Source organism: Mustela nivalis, assembly GCF_964662115.1.
Source record: "Mustela nivalis genome assembly, chromosome: 16".
Classification (NCBI taxonomy): domain Eukaryota; kingdom Metazoa; phylum Chordata; class Mammalia; order Carnivora; family Mustelidae; genus Mustela; species Mustela nivalis.
The window spans coordinates 17,255,688-17,281,029 of NC_139035.1; the positions used below are offsets into that span (position 1 = coordinate 17,255,688).

Genomic DNA, 25,342 nt, shown 5'->3' on the forward strand with positions numbered 1-25,342 from the left:
CAGACAGGATAAGCATGGGCTTTTTATACTTTCCTTCAAGTAACTGGTACACATATGGTTAGAATTGGGGACCTCCCTTCTGCTTGTCATTAGTGTATTGGTCAGTACTCGACTGTTCAGCTTTTCTTGAATTTTCTGCACTATTCTTTAGCCAGCTTCTATTTCTCTATTCTGCAAGAATTTTATACAAGATACTCGTGTCGCATGCTTTGCTGAATCAATACATGCTTTTATGACTATTTCATGTCTATTTTTAGGCTAGGATATAGTGTTCTACTTTCACCAAAGTCCACACTAAATATCATTTTCAGAGACTCACTTAGATATATTTTATTTCTTTACTAGAAAAAAGAAGTATTGAAGCCTAGAATCTCAAAGTTGAAGGGATATTAGACATCATCTGATCCGGTGCCCGGAATCAGATGATGGTGAAAGCTTCGCCTTACTGTTAGGATGTACTGGTCTCTGGCTTGGAAGCACTAGAGTCAAGGTTAAGAACTGACCTCTGGATTCAGACCTGGGTACCATTTCCACAACTTTCTAGCTGTGTGCCTCAGGGAAGCGACTTAACTTTGCTGTGTTTCAGAGTCCTCAAACATCAAATGGAAACAGGAATAGGATTTTTGAGGAGATCAGGTAGGATAGCGTATGTAAAATGTTAGGATAGTGTTTGGCATGTAGTAAGCCATGACTGCAGCTTAGCTACTAGTATCTGGTTAGCACTGGGTGAATCAATAATGAACCCCTGCAATTAAGTTTCCTTCCAATAATACCATCTCCTTTCTTCTGATTCTTGTCAGGTTTTAGGCTGAGCACAGCTGCACTTAACATTCAGGTGACCTCGAGTTGCTTTTGCAACCTCTGTGAGCCTCAGGGATTTCAGGTGTGAGGGGAAAATCACATTCTCTACTTGCCTAGCTTGCAAGACTCATGGGTATGAGAGCCCTTTGTAAACACGATAGAAGTTAGTACTAGCATTAATGTGGGTAGAGCTAATATTAATCAAGTATTTATGAGGTACCAGATTACTGTGCTAAATTTATCCCACAGATCATTGCATTGATTCATTGTAGCAGTTCTACAGAGACACGCATTCTTGTTTTCCACACCCCACAGTTGGGGGATTAAGGTGTGGAGAGGTTAACTCACTTGCCCACTTACACAGCCAGAGAGAGCTGGAAGCCTGGCTCAGAGCAGGGGCTCTGTCTGGTCTTCCCAGGAGCCTTTTTTCCCCCATCTCAAAGTTACCGAGTTTACTTTTTTTAAAGATAAGTTTTAAAAATACCTACATCAAAGCCTATCTTTCTTTGCGTGTTTCTAATACTGATTTTACACTGATACTATCCCTAAGGACATATCTGGATTTATAACCCAGAAAAGATATCTTCAGGAGCAATAAGAGGTGGAATTTTCCCAGCAAGCTTTTCATAAAAGCAGATTAGATATTCAGAACCCTCTGGCTTACACTAACACAGTAGATTTGGGTTTTGTTTGTACAAAATGGTAGCCACAGGTTTCAGATGACACGGGGAAGGATCTGTCCTGGAGTCCAAGCATGACTGTCCTGGAGTCCAAGCATGGCCTGCGAGCAGATCTCCTTTTCAGGGGCTGTGGCCTTCTGGTGAATTACTCCTTACCTGTTTAGGTTTCTTTTCTTTTCTTTTTTTTTTTTAAGATTTTGTTTATTTGACGGAGAGAGAGGAATCACAAGTAGGCAGAGAGGCAGGCAGAGAGAGAGAGGGGAGGAAGCAGGCTTCCTGCGGAGCAGAGAGCCCGATGCGGGGCTCGATCCCAGGACCCTGGGATCATGACCTGAGCCGAAGGCAGAGGCTTTAACCCACTGAGCCACCCAGGTGCCCCCTGTTGAGGTTTCTAAGTATTCTGAGTCTGCATGTCTGTTCTGTCAGAGAAGGGAGTCGGGATTGGACTCCATTGACTGTTGAAGAAGCTTCTAAAAGGATTAGAGGGATGTAGGGGGAGGGGAAACCTCCAAGGCTTCCCTTGCACATTTGCCTAAATGAGCTTGACAAAGGTCGCCTGACCAGGATCCTGGAGGGCATTTTCCCTGAGGGCACTGGATCCTGGTGTGGCTGTGGATGGAGAACTCAGATGTACCACTTGGCTTCCACAAACCAGGTGGAGGGTTTAAAAGAAATTTAAAAAATGTTAAAGGAATTGCCTCTTCTTTCTGCTAACTTTGGGTTGTATTTGCATGGGAATTTGTGTTTATGAAATAACTGAGCCATATGGATGTTCGGGGATGCATGTGTTCTCCTGATCTGTTGATATGAGGAGCAGTTGAAGGGCGTGGGCTTGTCTGGAGGTGGCCTGGGTGGGCGGAGGTGGTAACACAAGGCAGGGGCAGGTCCTAGGAATATGGGCCCATGTGAATTCAGAGGATCTGAGCCTTTTGGCAAAATAACACTCCCTTCTCAGAAAGAGTTATGTATGTCTATATTTATTTATTTGGGGGATCACAATGACCTCCCCCCCCACTTAAGAGGGTAACCTCTTTCCATGGTGATGATTAGGGAGTAACAGATGCCCACTCCTGAATGCCAAGGCTCAAAAAGCCCCAGCTCGTTTCTGTTACAAATATCAGTAGACAGGCTCAAGAGCGCGAAGCAAAGGAATAGATTGCGGAAGATGAGAACTGTCTCAACAGCTGTCCACACTTCTGCTGTGAAGCAGGCTGGGTTCTGAACAATCCCGCACAGTCATACACTTAACCCTTTCATTTTCTCTTACCTTCATGTACTTTTGTCAAATAATTTTACTGACATTCCATGGGACCGTGACCCAGGCCTAGCGTGCCATCCATTCCTCACTATGCCATTAATTAATGCCTGTTGTGTGACACTCTGTGCGTGTTTTAGGGACATCTGTCATTTAGTTCCCTGTGAAGGGAATGTTGTTCTCCTGTTACAGATGATTAGCCCAAGGTCGCAGGTAGATGTGATCTCCCTGGTTCCATGGACTGCTCTCTTTCCATTGTAGCGCACTGCTTCAGCTCAGACCAGAGACCGGCAGGCGCTCTTCCCTAATGGAGCATCTTTTTAGGATGAGTGTGAACTGTTGCACCCACTGGGGGTGAAGCTAAACTCATGGAAGAGTAAAGCATCAGTAGATGGGAGAAGACCAAAGATCTCTTACCCATCATCATGGTCATCATGACATGGATCTGAGACATCTTGCGCTGTGTCATTGGAATGCAAGCTCTTGTTGGAATTAGGGCATTGTGCTGTTTTGTTTTCCCTTCACCAGAAACTCCGCTGCCATACTTCTTCATCGCTCTGTATAGGACCTTTGGGAAATCCCAGTTCTTCCTCCCCTTTCAATATTAGCATGTAAAGTCCGTTTTCTTTCTCCCAGCCCTCTAAGGAATCTCTTTTCCGGGATGCCCATGGTTGTAAGTTACTGTGTGAAGCAGTCAACTTTAACAACTCTTTCTTGAACTTTTATCTTACTGAATGCTTCTGCCTTTGCAGATTTTAAAGGAAATGGGAGTTGGGGGGACAGGAAACTGTGGGAAAGATTCTCAGACTCTTATACAGAGTGTAGGTTTATAGAAAAGCAGCTTGATGTTCACTGCCAGGCCACCATTACGAGGATTCTAACTTTTTATTAACTATCTTCTAGCGAAGTCTTAGGCCAACGCAGCTTGTCATGGAGCTCCTGTTCTTGAAAATTAAGAAACGTTTCCATCCGCTTTGGACGCTTTCAAGGTATTCCTAGGCATGCCAGGATTTCCATTTTGGATGTTATTGTTCGATGTTCTCATTAGTGACGTCATCAAAATGGCTTCCCCCAATTGTAGTAATGGTCGCTTCTCCTGTATTCTTCACTCTTTTCCCATCATATTGCCCGTTACCACCACAGAGTCATAGTTTATCGGAGTTAAGAGTGACCTAAGAGAAACTCTCAGCAGGTGACAAGAAGGGGGCTAGAACTAGGGTTCCTGACTCTTAAATCCAGGGATGCTTTGATCACATTTCCTCCTTCGTTTCCTCAGTACCCTCTCTCGGCTCAGTCGTTTTCCTTCTAGCTTCTTTGTCCTTTTCTGAGGACTTCTTACCCTTTTATTAGTAAGTACGTGTTTTAGTGTTGCCTTGGGCTGGGGCATAAGAGGCTGGAAATAGGGATTTTGGTGAATAAGGACGGATTTAATTAAGGAGTAGGAATGGATAAGAGAAGGTTAATTCAAGAGAAGCCAGCTAGCACTGATCCAACAAGAATGAGAAATAGTGATTCCAAACAATGGTTAATGTTCTGCTTTCCCAAAAATGTTGCCAAAGAGAATCCTTTATGAGAACTAAATGAATTGATAGTGCTCTTTTCAGTAGGCAGTGGGCTTCTGCCCAGTATAGAACCAAGACCATGTCTCAGCATACGGGAGCTCTGGCAAGCACTCATCTCAGAGTGCTTCCTGGACTCGTGAGTGGCCTTAGGAAAGGTAAACCTTCCAGATTCTACCTTAAGAAATGGACTCTTGAGAACAATTGAGTAGTCTACCCATGGAGGAAGTAAACTCAAATAAAAAGATGCCTTTCTTTGAGAACCCTCATTTCAAGTCAGGAAACCAGGGAGTTTTACTTGGTTGTTCTGATAACGGATTCCTAAGCTTCTCCGGGGGTGGGGCTATAAATCCATGGAGGTTTCTAGTCCTGGCTCTGGAACAGTCTCCTCGCACCGCAGATCTCTCTGTCTACATCTGTAAAAGGGATATAATGGGACAGTTAATAGAACCATAAGACATCTTCTGGTTCTTACCTTGGCGCTCCTCAGAGTCTAGTTTCTCCTGTTGTTATCTCCCTGAGTTGAGGATACCATTAGGTTTCATGGCCTCCAGCATCGGCAGCAGTGTTCTTTACTGCTGTGCTGTGTTTCCAGCAGTGTTCTTTACTGCTCATTAGAATCAGTGTGGGAGCTTCTAGAAATGTTCATCCCCAGATGGCACCTGAGACAAATCAGAATTTCTAGAGGTAGGACACCCATATCCTTAATTTTGGAAAGGTTTCCAGGTCATTCTGTGTGCAGCCAAGGCTGAGATCCCCTGATCTTCTAGAATGATACATGAGCCTTTTATGGGATGTGTTTCTGTCTTTTGGGATTGTGCTTTCATTGTGTGTATTGGCTGGTTCCTCTCAGTTATTTTACAGGTCATGGTGAGATAGCAGGAACCTGTGGGTACCCCAGACGTCAGCCTGAGATAATGGGGTGATTAATTAATTGTTGTGCTTCATGGCAATGGCACACCATTTAGCTGTGCTGCTTCTGGCCCACATCCAGCTGCACAGGTTCTGCCTTCTGCGATAAGGGTGGCTCTCCAGACTTCATGAACGCAGGTCTGGCTAAGTGGGCAACTTGAGGCCGAGGACCACCGTGAGTCATGCTGACCCAGGAGGCCCTTGAGCAAGTGACTGAAGACTCATTGACCTTGCTTCCTATCCATTTCTTAACCCCTTGTTAGCAACAAGGGTTGATCCAACTCGACTGCCATCAAATACAGGAATCTCTGCCTCGATATTCTTGACTTATAGTAAATGATTAATGGGAACTGGCCAGTCCCAGCTCTTGTGTACTCCTTGTGTGTATCTTTGTAACTTCATGTGCATTGCTGTCAAACTGGGAGCTAGAAATTAGTTATGGAAAGAGTATTTACACTCCAGAAATAGGCAAATGCTATACACCAGGGCTTTTCATCCTTTCAGGTGACTGGTCATTAAGCATTTGTTGGTACAACCTTCATTTTACTGCTTAACGAAGTCATCCATTCACTTAGAGAAGAGTGAAGCTTCTTCTCTGTATTTTCTCTGATCTACCTGTGGGTGGTCTTTGGTCTTTGGTCTTAGACAATGTCTAAGCCCCCATCATAAGCTAGTCCTTCCGATATTTGAAAGCAGCAATGATGTCTCTCCAACCTTCCCTTCCCAAGCTGTGTATCCTCAGTGCCTTTAACATTTTCTCTAGTGGTTTGCAGGCTCAATGGGTATTTTTGGACACTAGGGTATAGGTTCTGGGTTTTCAGAGGAAAACCAAAATTCTCTCACAGATGATCTGTGGACTCTTTCATTAGAGGTTTTTCATTTTCTTTGTACATTCAGCTGCTGTCTGTCACGCCACGAATCAAGTGTGGATGTGAAGTCAGGGGATAGTTTGGGGTGTGGTTGCTGGTTCCAGCCCCCATTCTTCTTTCCCTGGGATGTACATTGTTGCCAGAACTCTTGATGGGCTCAAATTTGTCAGAGTATCATCAAAACACCAATCCTGGTTTCTGAAACAGGTTATTTTCCCGCTGCTGTTTTGTTTTCTTCCAGAGCCTTTTAATATTCCCTGTTCCTTTCTTCCCTTTTCTGTAGTGTTCAATCATCTGTCCCCTGATCACCAAAACTGGGTGTTGAATGACAGCCTTTTGAGTCCAGGATTTAGTCAAACGCATAGCAAGTGAATTTGTTAAGACATATCCACCTGACTGAAACTGAGGCAAAAGAAGGAGGAAAGCTGTCTTCATTTCCTCAGAACTGTCACTCCCCATTCTCTTGGAACTGGGGCCCAGATGAGTCTGGGGCTCAGCTCAGTGTGAGTTAACCAAATTAGAAATACCGTGAACTTCCTGTCAGTCCTTTTATATAGGGCCAGGGATATGGGAGTCGGATAAGAGTTTTTGGTCAAAAAGCAATGGAGGGTTGAATGTGGCTTCCTTCACAGCCGGTATTAAAAGGGTGATGCTTGGGACCTTTTTTGGTTGAGGAACTTGAGTCCATTGACCTCCCTAGGAGAGCAGTGGGACTGTGGCTGTAAGAGAGAGCCTTTTAGGGACCGGTTGTGTATGTGTGTGTGTGTGTGTGGGGGGGTCTCTGCCTCTTTGCTGTGTTCTTAATATTGCTTTCTTTGTCTTTCATTCATTAGGATTTAAGTGTTTAGGAGTAGGTGTAATGGTATTTCCATCTCCTTGACAGAGAGCGAGAGAAAGAACGGGAGAGGTGTGCGTGTGTGTTCAGGACTGCCTGTCAGATGGTGAATTTGAACCGAAGCAGCTGTTGTCATGGTGATGGTAGGTTGCATCCCACCACCATGGAAACCAAAGTTAAAAAACTGATGTTAAGGCTGGAAGTCACGTGATCCATTTTTGTTTTGTTTTGTTTTAAAAAAGAAAAGGGGTTTGGCTTTTCAATCTGATTTTTTTTTTTTTTTAAACGAAGTTGGGTGGCGAGAAAAAATGCGATAAGGAGAGTGATGAGCTAGTGAAGTGGGACATCGTGAGGTCTGGAGAGCCTTCTCGGCATTCTTCTGCTCGTTAACTGCATTTCTCCCATCAGGGGAGCAGGAAGGGAGGAGGAGATGCTGTGCGAATTTCCAGATTTGCCCCCATGGCACTGCTCACTGCCGCATGGAGAAGCACAGGCAAGGAGCCCTCCCGCCTGGCGGTGGCCCTGTGTGGGCCGCCGTCTATTGATCAGCCCAGGCCGGAGGCCGGAGATTTAACATGGAGGAGCTGAGACAAGAGAAGAGAATGGAATTGAGGGTGTGACTTGCTCCAGAGAGGAGGGCAGTTCATATGTTGATAAGCTTAGAGGATTAACATTGTTTTTCAGGAAATGGAAAGATTCATTTGTAGTCCCTCAGAACCCCAAGGAATACAGTCCTTCCGTCTGCTCCCCTTTCTGGATTGGTCTTTGGGCTGCACTGTCCTCCTGAGTCAGCCACAGGAGCCAGTGGGATAAATGCGGGAGGATCCCATGCAGGAGCCCGTTAGCCTCTGAGCCAGGATCCTTGGGCCTCAGTTTGGCTCTTAACCTGGCCTTCCACCCGGGCTGGTTGAGATGAGGCGGAGAAGGCAGGCCACGAGGCGTTAGGGGGCTCCCTTGGATTTCCATCTTTTACCGCATACTTGCTCTCACTTCATACCATGATCTGGGCAAAAATCGAGGCACCTTTCCAGGAAGGAGAGCTGGCCCCAGGCCTGTTTTACCAGGGTGGGGGTTAATTTTCTTTCTAGTCTAAAGGGTTGAAGGCCTGCATGCTTGGCTTGTGTGGACAGGCCAGGAGGCAGCTCTTCTGTCTGGGTTTGAGGCACAAGGTCTGTCTTGTCAGTTTCCTGGTCCCTCCAGGACAGGTGTATGGTTCTCAGCAGCCCAGGCGAGGGGGATGTGATGTCACCAGCATGATCTCACTGCTTTTCCATCAGGGTCTGTGGGAGCTGGAGTCGGACTTCTGTGATGGTTCAATCCCTCCTGTTCTTAGCCCTGGCCTTGGAGGTGATTAATGCCCCCTCTAATCGCTGGGAGAGATTGCATCAGAGCCATCAGCTTCATAAATCCTCCTCTGGGGACTGGTGTTTGGATGTGCTTTCCATATTCCCAGGAGGTTCGGGGCCAAATGTCTTTGCTCTCTTCCCGGAGGCCCATTACCATAATTTTTTTTTTTCATATCCTTTATTGTGGTGGGTCTTTTCAGTGTCAGCTCCCGGCTGCAGCCCGCCCGCCAGCCCACTCCTGGAGGCTATGAGCTCAAACTGTTGCTTATCCCAAAGCTTAGAGTCACAGTAGATACTTAAGAGTGATTTAGTAGGGTAATAAAAATGACTGTGCATTTGTGTAGCACCTTACTGGTTTTCAAAGGACTTTATATTCATGGATCATTTTAGACTTTGATTCTTCTGTATTTGGTGTTTGGTTCTGCGGGAATGGATGGCGGTGCTTTCCCCTGCCTTGAGCGCCACATTGGGGCAGATTTTGCAGTGGGAACCCTGGCTCTGGTTTCCCGTTACCAATCTGTATTTCTCCATTGCATTGTAGGTTTCCAGGAAGATTCTGGTTCTTCTCATAAAAAAAAAAAAAAAAAAAGTAGTCTGAAAGACTTGGAGAGCTGTATAGCTGTATTTCATTATCATTCATATGTAAAATGTCTCTCTGGTGTAGTGCTCCAGGGAATCACAGATTAGTCAGGGCCCCTTCCCTCTGACTGTCTTTGAGTTAACATCCCACTAGAATGGCCCAGGCCATCTTCTGAGGCCTCTTTCATCTCTTAGAATTCGACCTCCAAAAATAGGCCGCTGGTATGGAAAGGAGGGAACGGAGACAGATCTTGCCCGGAGAGCGTTCTGGGCTGTGGGGGTGAGGAGTGGAAATGGGTAAAGGAGACTGGGATAAGCCTCCCCTGAGACTCGGGGGCTATTTTGGCTCCCCCAGGAGTTTTGAGGAAGTGCGTAAGTGGCCACAGTCTGCTCCCCACGAAAGCGCATTTGCCATTAGGGCCTGGAGTCAGGGAGAGAGCACAGCATTCTGTCCCTTGTGGCCTCTCGGCCTCTCTGAGTACGGGTAGTCTCCTTAGTGAGCTCTGATGTCACAGCTCTGAGAGGACACAGCCAGGAGCTGAGGGGTCCTAGGATCAGCATCCTGGTGGTGGTGAAGATGCAGGTTTCCCCTGGAGCTCCCCAGGTGTGCTGCTAGAGTCCTAAGTCTCTCCCAGTCCTGTGCCTGCAGACCTGCCCCGAGAGGTGTTGGCAGGTGAGGCTCTGGTGGTCCAGGCCAAAGGAGGGCTCTTGTCCCGGGACGGGTCCCCAGGGCCCTGGTGACAAGCAGAGCCAGCACCACAACTGTGGCCTATGGGGCAGCCCTCTTCCTCGCCCTGGCTTTCTGCGCCTCAGGAAGGAAATGAACAAATGGCAGGTGTGCAGGCCAAGTAGTGCTGCTCAAATTAGCTGTGTTGCTAAGGAAACAAGTCAACCGTTGGAAGGAAGGAGCATCGGGTAAAGGAGATAAATCAATAAGCAAACCTATTTTTGTCATTTCCCTAATGATTGTCTTGAAGCTGCTAGACGGGAGGGGTAGAGATGGAGCGACAGAGGTCCTCATTAACGGGCTCAGGGGGAGAGTGGAGTGAAGGGGTGTTTGGGGAGATTGCCAACAAAGTGGATGAAATGAGGCCCCTGGTGAACAGATAGTGAGACACATACGGGAGCGGAGGCGTCTTGGGGGGTTTCAAAGCACTTTCACTGCCATTTCCTCCTTGGGTCCTGTCCCTTTGTTATCCTGCCTTAGATCCTCTCAGAAACCTTGTACTAATTTCCATGACCCTCAGGTTGGGATGGTTTTATTGTGTTGGCTTGTGTTTTTTCAAAATACATATTTTATATTCAGAATTACATTGATTTTATAATTATAAACTAATGCATACTCATTATAACACTCAAGACAATGTATAAAGGGGTAGAGAAGAAAGTGAAAATAACCCCACTACCCCCAAGAAAACTCATTATCCTTCTAGTGTGACAGATTTTTTTTCCTTTGCTCCTTTTTAAAAAATCCTTTTTACATTGAAGGGATCCTCTCTGCATGCTGGTTTCTATTTTTGAATAGCTAATGTGTATACACAGACTGGAGTACGGAAAGTTCAAGTGGGTACACAGTGTGGAGAAGGTAGGAGATACCTTTGCAAGGATACCTCTGACTCTCGCTTCTCTATGCCATTCATTTACCAATTGATTGATTCATTAATTAATTAGAAGACAATCATTGGGTGCCTACCATGCGATGGACACAAGGGGTCTGGAGGTAAGACAGGCAACACTTGTGCCCTCAGGCTCCCACATCTCACCGCCCTGCTGGCTCCATTTATTTACGATCTCTGACTACAGTCTGGATACCTGGGAGAGATACGGTTCTCCAGGATGCATCTGGGGTCCACAGAATGTGATGGGAGCCACTGAATTCCTGGGCGGAGGGCCTCAGAGTCTGGACAGTCTTCCATTACTGTCTCATGAAGGGCCTTGTTCTTTGAGGTCTTGGCAACATGGAGCTTCCTTGACCTTTCCAGGTCACATCTTTGTCAAGCCAGAGGTGCATTCCCTTGGCCTGTTGACCATTATTTGCAGTCCAGGCTCTTGCCTTGGGAGATAGAGCAGAGCCACAAGCCTTAGAGCCAAGCTTATTTGGCTTAAAGTTATGAGGGTAGATGAGAAGAAACGGGAGTGGCACCTCTGAGTCAGCTCCCAAGGGTGGGGGTGAGCAGGAGCCCGGGCCTGAGCCAGCACGAGTGAATGTCGTGCTGCTGCTCCCAGGGGTGCCTCCCATTCATTCATGCCTGCGTTGAGCATTGAGTCGGCTCCTGCTGTGTACTAGGGGCTCTGTAAGCACTGCCATTGGAGAGATGAACAAGAACGTGTCCTTGCTTTCAAGTGTAATTTCTTGGGGAGACAAATAGGAAGAGAGGTGAAAAAATTGTACAATAGAAAGAGCTGTGGGGCACAGGGAGAAACCTTCCCGGACAGGGTGGTTAATTCTAGCATGTTCTGAACACAGGACTGGAAAAGAGGAGAAAGCCCATTGCAGGTGGAGGCTAGAGTGTTGACATGTACGTGCCTGTTCTTCTTGCTTTCTTCGGAAAGAGAAGGGGGTGAGGAAAGGTCTGGAAGGGAGAGTGGCCGGGCCCCAGATGGAACTGGTTGCTCTCTGGCGAGATTACCCGTCACCGTCCTTTCTTTCACCTCTGCTTCTGCAGCAGAACCTCACCTCGGGTTCTTCATTGCCCCAAACCCAAGTTCATCCCGAGGTTGAGATGAGCCATAAGGTCTACAGGGACAACTGTCCCAAGGATATGTCATTTAACCGCTTTCCACACTTCAAGCCAGAGGATTGTTGCTCTGCCTGGGTCCTTAGATGTCAGAATGTAGGCAGAGGGTATGGATGGGGGAGGGCATGGTAATGGGGGCTTCTCAGAACCTGAGAATCACCAAACCCTCACTTTTCGATGGAATCCTCCAGGGCTTTAGGCACTGCCGTTGACTGAGACCTCATGAATTCTCGGCCATCCAGATACTTGGTTAGTCACAGAAAGTTTGGGTCATTAGCACCTAGGGCCAAGAGCCTTGCTCCGGCCCTGAGCAGCCTGCGGTGGTGATGGCTACACCTTCCCAAAGCTAGCCTGGTGGTCACAGAGAAGCCTCAGGTATCTGCACCTGGTGTTCTCCAGTAGGTGAGCTGACAGGTCCTCGAAGGGAGCCGTATGCTTAGGTGATCCGACTAGGGAAATGCAGGTGTGGACGTGGGAGCAGGGAGTGGGGTCTGCCGAGGGGCTGCCACAGTCCCAGGAGGTGTGGTGGGGTAGAGAGCCCGGGGTGGCATATGGCCACCATGACCTGTCATGCCTTCAAGTCAGCACCTAAAAGCAGATTAACTGACGTCTGTGGCTGTCACTTGGCAGTTCTCAGGGGTAGAAGCCTGAACCTCAAAAAGCAATTCTAGAACCCAGGCACACCCATGATGTCTGCCACTCCCCATTCCTGCTTCCCAGGTCACCTGCTGGGTGCGTTGGACCCGCTGAGCCGCTTTTCTGAGCTTGCCGGGGCCCTGCTAGCCAGGGCCAAGGGCAGCTGAGCTCACACCTTGTGAATGGTTCCGCTTCGACTAAGGATGAGGCAGGAGGTGGGAGGGACGCCAGCTTCCCTCCCGCCGGAGCAGCAGCCCTCCTCCTCACACCTGGGGACCGGCGGTGACATCTGCCCTTTGGACCAGAGCTTCCCAAATACCTTCTCTGACGCCATTCCCAGGAGAGGTGTTCTGATGAAACGATGGTGTGGTGAAGCAAGTTAAGGAATGCTGCATACTGGGGCGCCTGGGGGGCTCAGTCGGTTAAGCAACTGCCTTCGGCTCAGGTCATGATCCCAGGGTCATAGGATCGAGTCCCACCTCGGGCTCCTTGCTCAGTAGGGAATCTGCTTCTCCCTCTGCCCCTCACCCCACTCTCATGATCGCTCATTCTCTCTCCCTCAAGTAAGTAAAAATTCTTAAAAAAAAAAAAAAAAAAGGAATACTCTATACCATTCCCACTGCCTTTGGGGGAGGCAGTGGACGCTGTTGATAGTAGTCCCTAAGCTTCCAAGAAGTCCTGCTGGGGGAAGCCGGCTCACTCTCCTGAGTTCCGGCTTTCCCTCATTGATCTGATTGCAGATTCCTACGGCACTAGCATCCGTGTATCCCGCGGCCTGCATTGTAGGAACACTGGCCTACATGCCCTCCTCTTCTGACCTTCGTCAGCGGCTGGTCGGCGTATGGTCAGGAAAAGGCCTGCATGCCTGGGCCACCGCTTCTGCCTTGCTTCCGTCCTCGTGTTACCGTTTGGGTCTGGGGGCTTCCAGGTGTCTGAACCTGGCCCAGGACCAGCTAGACTTTTCAGATGGCTTATGGGACACCAGGTCCCGCTGTGGTCCCTGGTCCCTCTACACTTGGTCAGAGCTCTGGGTCAGAGCCCATGACGGGAGGGAAAAGAAGGCCCCCTGTGGTCAGTGGGTTTTGGTCACCCTGGGTGTGTTGTTGGGCGGGGTGGGGGTTGTCCCAAGAAGGGTGACATCTGTGGAGCATGTCCGCTGGCATGTTTAGCTCTCAGGGACCAAGTTCGGTAGGAGAGAAATTGCGGGAAGAAGAATGGCTGGGTGTGTGGGTAGATTCTCCTCTGACTGGATGGGTGGAAATAGGCACCGTGGGGTGTGGAGGCAGAGGGCTGGCACTGAAGGCCTTGGAGCCCACCCAGTTTTCAGATCTGGTGGCCAAGCCCTGGAGTAGCAGAAGCCAGCAGAGCCGTCCCTAGATTGTGGGTCCTGGGTGAGCGCTGGGGCTGTGTGGGAGGGAGAGTGGGTGGTGACTTGGGTGCCTGGTGGCGGGCAGGAGACAGCCCTGGGCACTGCTGAGAGCCAGTGGAGAGGTCTCCAAGCTCAGGTGCAGCTTCCTGCCTCGCCTAGGCAACCTCCCTTCCAGCACTGGGCCTGAGCAGCCACGGGCACCTCGCATCTCCTTCCCATGTCACCTCGGCAGGGAGGAGCTCTGTGCCCCGCCCTTCCTCACAGATGTCCTGAATGCACAGTGACCACTGATGGGCACTGGTACGGGAAAGCATCAGGGCCTGATTATGATCTGCCCTCCCTAGGGAAAGCTCTAGGCCCTACATGCTACACAGCAGGCCTGGAAGGTGGTGGTGGGACAAGGGGGATGGTCACTTGCCTTCCCTCCACTTGGCCAGATCTACTCTTTTCTCCGTCCCGGATGCCAGAATCTGCCAGAGCATAGGTTGCTTGGCAAGACCTGTGGTGACAGCTCACTTGTGTTTGTCACAACAATAGTCACGGGATGAAATCCAGCATGCAGAGTGACTTGACTCCGGAAGCTGGTGATTCCCTCTCTCTCTCTCTGGGAACAGTGCCCCCTCCAACTCCTCCTGGGCTTGTGGTGCCCCCAAGAGCCCGCATGCAGGCACTTGAATCATAGTCCTGCTGTGCAGAAGGGCTTAGGGAGCCTTCTCATTGGTCTGCAGAGAAATGCAACAGAGAAAAGCCTGAAATCATTATCCATTTGCTTGTAGTTTGGTTCTTAGATGCCCTAACTTTGCTGCCTGGACCCAGACTCATGATGTGTCCCTGTTTTCTATCTGTGTAGAAGCTTGGGAGAAACAGGGTGGGTCAAGGCAAGCTTCTGACTGCATTAAACTTTTTTTGTGAACTGGCTATTGAAACAGGAGAGCTCACATGGAGAGAACTGTTCTTTTTTCCAAAGGCTCTTCTATTCCACTGAGCAGAGGTTCTAGAGGAGGAAACCCCAGAGGTGATTCCCGGAGACAGCTCCCGACAGCCACGGCTGGGTCCTTGCTGAAGCATCGTCGTCCAGCGCCGTGGCGGGAGCGGGGACGAGCGGGAGCCGCCGCGTCCCAGTCTCTTCCTTCTTTCCGTTTCCGTTTTCAGCCCTGCTTCATCCCTGCTGTGCCTTTGAATCCCGTGAGTAGCTGGAGTGTCGGCCAGATGTCTAACTATATTATTTATTGGCTGCATTTCTCCTTCTGTTGGAGAAGGTGCTCGGGGTTTAGAGCCCAATCAGAAATGGTTGTAGTTTCCCACGTGAAGGGCCCTCCGCTGCCCGGCCGCCTGCTTGCTGATAGAGATGGCACAGGCCCTGCAAATGTCCCACGGGGTTTGATGCAGTTTGTGTATTTCTGTACACAGCCATCCATCAGGGAGGCTGCATCCCTCTCTCCTGGGTGAATCTGTTCCTTAACTTCATCTTTCCTACGCCGTTTGAGTACATGATTTTGGCCACCATCATTGCCAACTGCATTGTCTTGGCCCTGGAACAGCATCTTCCTGAGGATGACAAGACCCCGATGTCCCGCAGACTGGTATGTACCTCCTTCCTTCTCATCTTTCCCCCGGTCCCTTCTCTCCCCCAGTGGTTCCCTTCTCCTTTGCTTCCTCACCTGGCCCCCTCCCCCACCCCCCACTACAGTTCAGTGAGGACTTTGTTCTTTGCTGAGGGACATGCTGGTGACAGACCCCACTGGGAGGCAGAAGGACGAGAGGACTGACCTTTCTAACTCCCGCTCCCAGAAGTTCTGAGGGCATCACAAACACTTGTGGACACACGGTGTGGTAGCCAGACAAGAGGAAAGGGCAGGAGCAAGGGCCATTAACTTCACTCCCCTGCCTAACGGATTGGGAAGCGAGAGGGAGAAAGAAGGGTGCTCCAAGCCTACGTGCATTCACAGTGCTGAACTTTGTAGGTGTCGTGTCCGTACTCTCCTTAAAGCAAGGAGTCACGTGTCTAGTGTATTCTCCCAACAGAGGACAACCTAATAGCTTAAAATCTAAATGTATGCATAAGCGGCTTCAGCCTAATTACCTGCAGAAGAGAACCCTCGAGCTTACAGGGTAAGTGAAGGCCAGCAGAGGAAAAGCCAACTCCGGGGGTGCCCGGGTGGCTCAGTGGGTTAAGCCTCTGGCTTTGGCTTTCATTCAAAGCACACAAAGAAAGAAGGCTCAGGTCATGATCTCCGGGTCCTGGGATTGAGCCCTGTATTGGCTCTCTGCTCAGCAGGGAGCCTGCTTCCTCCTCTCTCTCTGCCTACCTCTCTGCCTACTTGTGATCTCTTTCTGTCAAATAAATAAAATCTAAAAAAAAAAAAAAAAAAAGGAAAGAAAAGCCAACTTTGCCAGGGTGAAGCCAGAAACGTCAGCCACTCTCCTGGGAAGAGGTCTGACTTGACTGTGACCCCCATACCTATCCCTTCCGGCAGCTGGCTCCCCCAGGCTTCCGGTGCGCTTGTGCGTTCCCCGAGTCCTTCAGCGAGTGCACTCACTTCCCACTTGTACTCAGGTGTCCTGTAGGAGCGAGGAGTAGTCAGAATGGAGAGGGTGGCTGGGGCGTGACTTTGTCTGCATTTCCCCAGTCCCTTACCAGAACCCATGCTTCTCATCCCGCAGGAGAAGACGGAACCGTATTTCATTGGGATCTTTTGCTTTGAAGCTGGTATCAAAATTGTGGCCCTGGGGTTCATCTTCCATAAGGGCTCGTACCTCCGCAATGGCTGGAATGTCATGGACTTCATCGTGGTCCTCAGTGGGTGAGTCCTTTTCCAGTCAGTCCTTTCTGGTGTGAGGGGTTGTGCCCGTGTGGTCTTGTGGTCCTGAAGTGACTGGTACAAGGAACCCAGGGGTGGGAAGGCGGTGCGGGGAGTAGGGTCAGACCAAAAAAGTTCAAGGATGAGATTCCTCACGGGGCTAAACCATAGGTGACCCATGTGCAGGGGGAACGAGTACTCTGTGGGGATGCTTGTGGCCTTCTGTAGAGGTTACAGAACCAAGGTGTGGCTGCTTCTGCTTCTGGTTTTCATTCGGTGTTTGACTAGTGCTGGACACACATATCCCAGTGAGTCTTTGCACTAAAGCACGCAGCTTGCCCTAGCCTGAGGGGCCCCCACCAAAATGGGCCCCAAATGCCATGAGATGCAGTGTTTCCTTGAACGTTGAAGAAGAATCACCCGCTGCCATGATATTTTCTTAACTGATCATTGAGACTTGTGTCCCGACCACAGAACTTTTTATGATTTGCAGATTTATTAATAGGAGTATAAAATTGAATCACATTAAAATATTTGATAAGTAATCCTGAATTATTGCTGGTGCAGTGTCATATTTGCATTATTTAAATATTTGATAAATCATTTTTTGGAGAATGAATATAGTCTGGCCTCTATTGGGGCCCATCCAGTGCCATTAGCAGCATATGTGATGGCCTTGGGACTGGTGGTAATGGGCATGACTTTCTGGGCTTTTGTGGTTGCTCGCTGTTGTTTGTGTCTGGTGGCTTTTGGTGCCTGCATGGGAGGGTAGTGGCCCAGGCCTCATGGGGGAGCCCCTGGCCTGTGTGGGCATGACTGCGGCAGTAAGGGGTGTGACTTGAGAAGTCCCATACCCAGCTGCTTGCCAGACCTGTGTGGAAAAGAAGAGAATGCAGTAGAAAAGCAAGGAGGGGAATCTAGGAGCCACCATTATGGCTGATCAAAAGGAGGGGGAACAAAGAGGAAATTTGTTCCAGGGAGCAGAGGAGCGGAGGTAGATAAAGTCTGAGGAAAACGAGAGCTTGGGAATGTTCGCGTCCACTCATGTCTTGTGGAACACATGCAGTACTCATACTTTAACCTTCCCACCAATCGCGATTAAGTGAAAGAGAAGAAGGGGAAGGTGTGTAGGACTGGAATGTTCGAATGCGGCTCATCAGCAGGCAAACCGCTAGTACAGGGAACAGGTAAATGGAGACCATGATGTTTAAAAACATTTGTCTTATGGGAGGATTTTCTGAAGGTTACTCTTATAAAAAAAAAATTCTACTGAGTCTTAAACACGGCTTAGTCTATGAAGATAATTTGTACATAGTGTTTCAGAAGTGCGTGGTCATCGACAATGCAGCACACCTGGGCCATGTTTCTCATGGTTTATTTTTTTCAGCTTTATGGAGGTATGATTGACGGATAGAAATTGTATATATTTAAAGTGCGTGTTGTGATGTTTAGATACACACTGCAGAATGATTACCACAATCAAGCTAATGAACATACCCGTCATCTCACACGGTTACCTGTTTCATGTGTGTGGTGAGATCACTTGAGCTCCACTCTGCAAATTTGAAGTGTATGGTACATTATTATTAACTGTAGTCACCGTGTGGTCACCATGCTGGTGTCCGGGACTTCCTCCTCTGTAGCTGATAGTTTGCACTCTTGACAGGTTTCTCCCCCACTCCCAGCTCCTAGCAAGTACCATTCATTTCTCTGTTACTGTGAGTTCGATTTTTTTTTTTAAGGTTCTGCATAGAAATGAGATCATGAAGTAGTTTTCTTTTCAGTGCTTGGGTTATTTCAGTTAGCATAATGTCCTCTGAGTTCATCCGTATCATCGCAAATGGCATCATTCTTTTTTTTAAGGCTAAGTAGCATTCCTTTGTCACCCACCGATGGACTTTGAGGTTGTTTTCCTATCTTGGCTATTGTGAATAATGCTATAGCAAACATGGGGGTGTAAGTATCTCTTCAAGTTAGTGGTTTTATTTCCTTTGGTTATATACTCAGAAGTGGGATTGCTGGATTTATGGTATTTCTATTTTTAATTTTTTGAGGAGCCTTTATACTATTTTCCATAGTGACTGTGCCAATTTAACATTTGCACCAATAGTGCGTGAGGGCTCCCTTTTCTCCACGTCCCCGCCAAGGCTTGTTATCTTTTGACTTTTTGATAATGGCTTGATGATGTTTTAAATGTCCCTAACATAAGTAATACTACTGTATCGTGAGAGATCTAAACGAGAATCTGAGTCCTTTAGAAATATTGTGATTCTATCTGGGAGCAAAGTACCACATACTGTAATGCATGTGGTTTATATGTCCACATTGTGTGCGCCCTTGGTCCTGTTGAGTTCTGTATGTGTCAGAGGCCATTTGAAATTTCTCATCTCACCATTTACTTATTTAGAGAGTTGGGGGGCGCAAAGAAGAGGAGGAGGGAGAGAGACACTTAAGGAGGTTCCACACCCGGCACAGAGCCTGATGTGGGGCTCGATCTCACAACCCTGAGATCATGACCTGAGCTGAAGTCAAGAGTTGGACGCTTAACTGACCGAGCCACCCTGGTACCCCTCATCCATTTAGTTTTATTTTAAACTATTATGTGTCCATTAAACAAAATATTGGAAAGTCAAAAGAGAAAAACAGTTTACTGATGAAGAATTCATAACTGTTTGGTGGTGTTTCCTTCCAGACCTTTCAGTGCTAAGGAAGTTTTCTTATCAATGCATATAATTTTGCGGCCTTTTGTCAAAGCCGTATGGACATAGTACATATTACTCTATATTTTGGTAAAAATCTGTAATGCTCGACCAGCAGTTTATTACATGGATGTCCATGGAAGATGAGGACTTCTCCATTTTTAAAGATTTTATTTATTTATTTGACAGACAGAGATCACAAGTAGGCAGAGAAGCAGGCAGAGAGAGAGGAGGAAGCAGTCTCCCTGCCGAGCAGAGAGCCCAATGCGGGGCTTGATCCCAGGACCTGATCATGACCTGAGCCAGAGGCAGAGGCTTTAACCCACTGAGCCACCCAGGCGCCCCGACTTCTCCATTTTTTCCATGATTTGACAGCGAGGTTGCCTTCTGGTTTGGGCTATTTTAGTTAATGATTAAAAGTGTTGCAGTGTACGTCTTTAGGACATCACATTTTGAGAGGCATCATGACAGGTTTGAGTGCTTCTAAAGGTGGCTCTGCCGTTCTGGTGTGGGGTCCGGCCGCTAGTATGTGTGAGGGGAGGTGGAGGAACTGGACCCTTTGACAGGATGGGAGAAGACTGTTGGAAACTGAGGCACAGGCTTCCCAGAAGGGTTGCCATGTGGCTTGAGGAGCAGGTTTGTAGGAATCACCAGGATCTTTCCATTAGCATGGACAGGAAGGTCCTCCGTGTCCTTGCTTGCCTGTGTCGGGGTGCACACGAGTGGGCCCAGGTGGTGACCCCGAGGCCATGTCACTCATCCTCTTCATTCTCTGAGAGCCCGCTCAGCCCTCCAGCCTCTTAATAGTGGCTCTTCAGACTTTGCCAAAATGTCCCTGCTGTCCATTGGAACCAACAGGACTTTTTCTCTGTTCTTACACCTCCCGATTCCTTTCTCTCTCCTTAATGCCCACATGAATGTGCCCCAGGGAAAAGGTTTGGTGCTCCAGAGGTTCCTGCTGAGGGTTCCCCAGGAATGGCTCCTCGGATTTAGCCTGCGGTGCACATGGCGTGTCACACAGCACAGCGCACCACTCCTCAGTGCCCGTTTCTCAAGCTGGAGCATCGTCGACGTCAGCCCGTGTCTTACAATAAGGACACGATATTGTGTAATTGACAGCATTTTTCTTTCTGTCTTTGCTAAGAAGGAGCTCACAGGGTACCTTACAACTCTTGGGGTCTTAGAAGCAGTGAGATATGTTATAATACCAACCAGGCAGCCAAGCAGATCAGCCTCTTGATGTGACTCATTGAGTCCTCAGGTTGGTTAAGTGCTCTGTCCGAGGTCACTGCTTCTTGACCGCAGCTCGTGGTTCGGCACTGTGCCTTTGACCCAGGGCTGGTGCTTTGCCTGGGACAGCCCCCCTGCGGGCTTCCTGACATCCGCCACCGCAGCGGTCCCTGCTGGCAGCACCTACTTCCCACTGGAGTTCCAGGGGTCCCCGCACATTTTCCTCCCGTGTGCAGAGGGAATGACAGGTGCTGGAGCGTGACACAGCGCCTCCGGCTGAGACTGCACAACTTCTCAGCTCTCAGCGTGTGACTCGAGGAGAGGGACCGACGGAGGGGGTGTTGAGGTGTCAGACGGCTGGTTCGGTGAAAGACCTTCTATCAGTGACCTTTGCTAAGGAAGGAGTAGCTGGGGACTGGGTCCCTCTGACCTTCCAACCTCTGGTATTCTTAGGTCTGTAAGTTGAGAGAGTTCATGGTTTAGGAAGCTAATGTATGTGCTTTATTCATCTTAGGCTCATAATCCCCCAAATGAGGTCTTATTATCCTCATGTCATAGACGAAGAAGACAGGTTCGGGGAGAGACTTACGAGAAACTACTCGATGCAGGACTTGAGCCCACATCTGCTGGCACCAGCGTCCTTCTTCACACTGTCAGCCACCTGCCAAGCTGACGGGCTCTGTGTGTCGTATGCAATCTCTGTGAGTGCGTGTTCCTTCAGTTCCCTTGATGCAATGTGGGGTGCGCGGTGCATGATTTGGCAAATATCCCCATCCCAGAGCTGCAGCTTCCCATGTGACTTCAGGAGGACCAGAGTCCCATATGTCCATCCTAAGACTTGTCTCTGTGGTTAAGAAGGCCTGTAGCTTAGCTCTTGTGGGGTTAATGTATAAAAGCTGAATCACAAGTTCATTAATAGGCTTGTTCGTTCATTCACACGTTTACCCATTTTTTGAACAAACTTGTATCATGGAACACTCGAGCAAGTGCTAGGACTGTGACACACCAAAGTTAATATATTCTCATTTCTCCTAAAAGACAGTGGAATTTGCCATTCCTTTAACACACTAGTACCTTACATAACTTGGGATCTCTTGTATTGGTAACAATTTAGGACATGTGGTTTCTAAACATTTGTTAGGCCACCTGGAAAATTCTACATTATTTGAAGTCCTTATCCCCTAGTAGTCTTTATAATAAATCATAGTACCTGGAAGAGCTGGGTGACTGATAGAGGAGGATGGGAGCACAGAGATGCTCCTTGGCTGTGGCTAAGAATAGAGAATAAAGGGTGAGGACTGCCTTTCTTTCTTTCTTTTTTTAAATTTTAATTAATTAATTAATTTTTTTTTGGTGCTCCAAAATTCATTGTTTATGCACCACACCCAGTGCTCCATGCAATATATGCCCTCCTTAATACCCACCACCACCCTCCCCTCCAAAACCCTCAGTTTGTTTCTCAGAGTCCACAGTCTCTCATGGTTCCTCTCCCCCTCCGATTTCCCCCAACTCCCTTCTCCTCTCCATCGCCCTATGTCCTCTGTGTTATTCCTTATGCTCCACAAGTAAGTGAAACCATATGATAGTTGACTCTCTCTGCTTGACTTATTTCACTCAGCATAATCTCTTCCAGTCCCATCCATGTTGATAACAAAAGTTGGGTATTCATCCTTTCTAATGGAGGCATAATATTCCATTGTATATATGGACCACATCTTCTTTATTCATCTGCTGAAGGGCATCTTGACTCTTTCCACGGAACACAGTGGGCATATTGACTCTTTCCACAATGGCCATAGGTGACTGTGGCCATTGCTGCTATGAACATTGGGGTACAGATGGCCCTTCTTTTCACTACATCTGTATCTTTGGGGTAAATACCCAGTCGTACAATTGCAGGGTCATAGAGTAGCTCTATTTTGAATTTCTTAAGGAATCTCTGCACTGTTCTCCAAAGTGGCTGCACCAGCTTGCATTCCCACCAGCAGTGTAAGAGGGTTCCCCTTTCTCCATATCCTCTCCAACACACAAATGGCTAACAGACACATGAAAAAATGTCCATCATCATTTGCCATCAGGGAGATTCAAATCAAAACCACATTGAGATACCACCTTAGAGCAGTTAGAATAGCCAAAATCAACAAGACCGGAAACAAGTGTTAGAAAACTGTCTTTCAACACTATTCCTCTCTGTAGCCTTAGGTTCTGGATTGTAGTAGGTAAATGTCTATTGAATTGAATCCTTTGCTTCATCCCAGAATCTCTCATAACCTATAGGATGCAAAAGAGAGTGTGGCGGGAAGCCTGGGCCTTGGCGTAGGGAAGTGTTATCTGTTACCAGTCCTTCACCTTAATCTACAATGTCTCTCTCACATAGCTATGACTCGTCCCAGCTGGCTCCCATTCTGATCACTCTGTTAGAGAAAGGAGAGCTGGGAATTCAGTCTCTAGGTTAGTAAGAGGTACAGGGTTCTAGTCACTTGGGCCTGTTTACAGGGTTCTCAGTGTTACCTTTTGGGGATTGCTTCCTGGGTGATGGGGTCAGGGGTAGGGTCAGGGCGAAATATTGAAGACCCAGCCTTCTAGACGTAGCTGTAGGGGGTGGTAAGGAGAAAGCAACAGGAGTGAGTCACCTGCCACTTGCTGTACAGTGAAAGCTGCTGTTTGTTAACCCACGTGCCAAAGACTGTGTAGTATGTAATCCCACATGCACACGTATGGATGTGTGTATGTATGTTACTGCTCAGAGCATGCTGTGCCAACAGTTTGGCGTCCTTACTGTGGGAGATGACCTGTTTTGACTATTCCTTAACTATGAGTGTCTGCGTGCAAGCCCTGGAGAGTGGGTAGGTATATCTAAGCTTGGGGCTTTTCCTCTTTTTTTTTCTACTGAGCCCCTCACTCCACCCTTCTGTCTTCCTTCACGAGACGTAGTTGCACACCCACAGTGTGCCCGGCACTGTGCTCGGTGTGCGTGGCTGTGGGTGGGCTGGGGCTGAGTGTCCCACGCCGGGACCCACATGTCATGAAAACCAAGAGGAAGGGCAGCAACCTACCTTTGGGGGGGATTAGGGCAAACTTTCCGAAAGAGGTAACATTTAAATTCGGATGCAAGATGGGCAGGGGGGATTGAGACAAGGAAGAGGAGGTTTTCAGGGGAAGGAATGCTTCGTCCAAACCCTTGCAGCTGCAAGAGGGAGAGTAAGCAGGACCGTTCTGGGGTGTTGGCCGGTGGCGTCTGAGAGCTCAGCCTGGAGGTCTGCAGGAGCTCAAGCCGGCCTGGCCCGGGAGCCGGGGTGGGGGGCAGTGGAGAACCCCTGCAGGCTTTGAGCTGGACTGGAATGATGCGTTCTAAGTCTGCACAGGACTTCTTTATCCTGGAAGCAATCCATTCTGAGGTCTTGGCAGGGAGAGGAGAAGGGAGCCATGACCATGTCTTTGGCCGCAGTTTGGGGGGATGTGCATAACCAAGCCGAGAAGAGGAGAGAGAAAGGAAGAAGGAGCAGGAAAGAGAAAAGCCAGAGGACATGCTGGGGGCTGCCAGCGCAGGTCCCCAGCTTTCCCTGAGCAGCACACGCCGAGTGCTTCAGCCTGAAGCCTGTTGGTAGGAGGGTGGTATCTGGAGCTAAATATACATTGATAGGTATTTTTAGAGGGCTTCTGTAAGGAGGCCGCCCTAATACACGAGTTTCCTGAGCAGCTACAGATCGAGGAAAGCAGTTTCCCGGTGGGAGCCCCGTCTCCAGTGCCGAGAATGTGGGGGAGGTGTTGCGAACGCAGTCCCGGGGCCCCCTGCCCGATTTAAACCTCTGTGGTAATAGTACCACAACACTTGTATTTATATACCGTGAGCCTGGCAGGATTTACAGACCCGCCCTGTGCTCATCCTCTCTGCTCTCCGTGGGTGAAGCGGGGGGTGGGGGGCACGGGAGGGCTCGGTGAGGGGAGGGGGCGTTGGGGCTTGTCATTTGGGAGATGTCTAACCCCACACTGGGGGCACACGGCTGCTGCTTGCGTCAGCTCCTTTCATCAGAACATTATTATTACTATTTTTTAAAGTGCGTTTTCCTCCAGATAGATAAATGATGGGAAGGCTGGAGTTAGAATAAGGAATTGTGTTTCTCGCGGAGCTTAGAGATCTCTCAGGTCTGTGCCAGTGAGAAACCCAGTTCCTTCAGGGATACTCTGAATGAGGGTCCCAGGTGGTAGTGGACAGGTGGGTGAGTTGGGATTACTCCTTGAGTGCTGGGAAATTGTCCTTTCATACAGGACATTTTTTCAGTATTGAGAACTATCTTTGAGTCACTCAAAAGATATTTATTGAGCAGCTACTATGTTCTGGTTTTAGCATCGTTTCTCTTTCCTGAATGGCTGCTTCTTGCCTCCCCCACTGACTGACAGAAGCTGGAACTGGAGAGAACTGAGTAAGGCCTGAATTGGCCGTGGTGTTAATAAGGAGGAAGTGGGAGAGGGAGTGGGAGAGGCTTCAGAATCCTTGGGGAGGTCAGTTTGGGGCTATTTTCCTGGCTTTACGTCCATTCAGAACAGCTTAGAGAAAATATGATGGCAAGTTGCTTTCTAAGTCAGACCGTGTCCCTCCTAGGGCCGTCCAGTGCGTGCCCTCCGGTGCGTGCCCTCCGGTGCGTGCCCTCCAGTGCGTGCCCTCCAGTGCGTGCCCTCCGGTGCGTGCCCTCTTCCACGTGTGTGAGTGCGTGTGGGAGAGCGTGGCAGCAAGGGCGTTCCGCGGCATGTCTGCAAAGCAGAGATGGATGTAGCATAAATATTCATTCTGTCGGATTACCAGGTAGGCTTCTGAATTGAGGGGCGTGTTTACATTTGCCTTCTGTGGCTGACACACGTCCCCTCACCTAGGCAGAGAGGTGTCCCCTGGAGTCTGTGTTGCAGATGGAGTCCACTGTGAAGCTCAAGTTCAACCGTGTGAAATGTGCAATTCAGCAGCACTATTTAATGCACGTCTCCCTGAAGTCAGGAGCTAGCAGAGGTGATGAGTGCAGAGTGGTTGCCCACAGGAG

General features: G+C 48.7%; 1 protein-coding gene across 6 annotated transcripts in view; it reads left to right on the forward strand.

The window, feature by feature from the left end:
* Positions 1-25,342, forward strand: part of CACNA1E (calcium voltage-gated channel subunit alpha1 E) — a 497,661-nt gene that overhangs the window by 191,446 nt on the left and 280,873 nt on the right. For all 6 annotated transcript variants that reach the window (XM_082701733.1, XM_082701731.1, XM_082701735.1 and 3 more), the window contains 2 exons: positions 15,056-15,162; positions 16,244-16,383. In XM_082701733.1, coding sequence (XP_082557859.1) covers positions 15,056-15,162; positions 16,244-16,383 — 247 coding nt within the window. The remainder of the gene's footprint in view (positions 1-15,055; positions 15,163-16,243; positions 16,384-25,342) is intronic.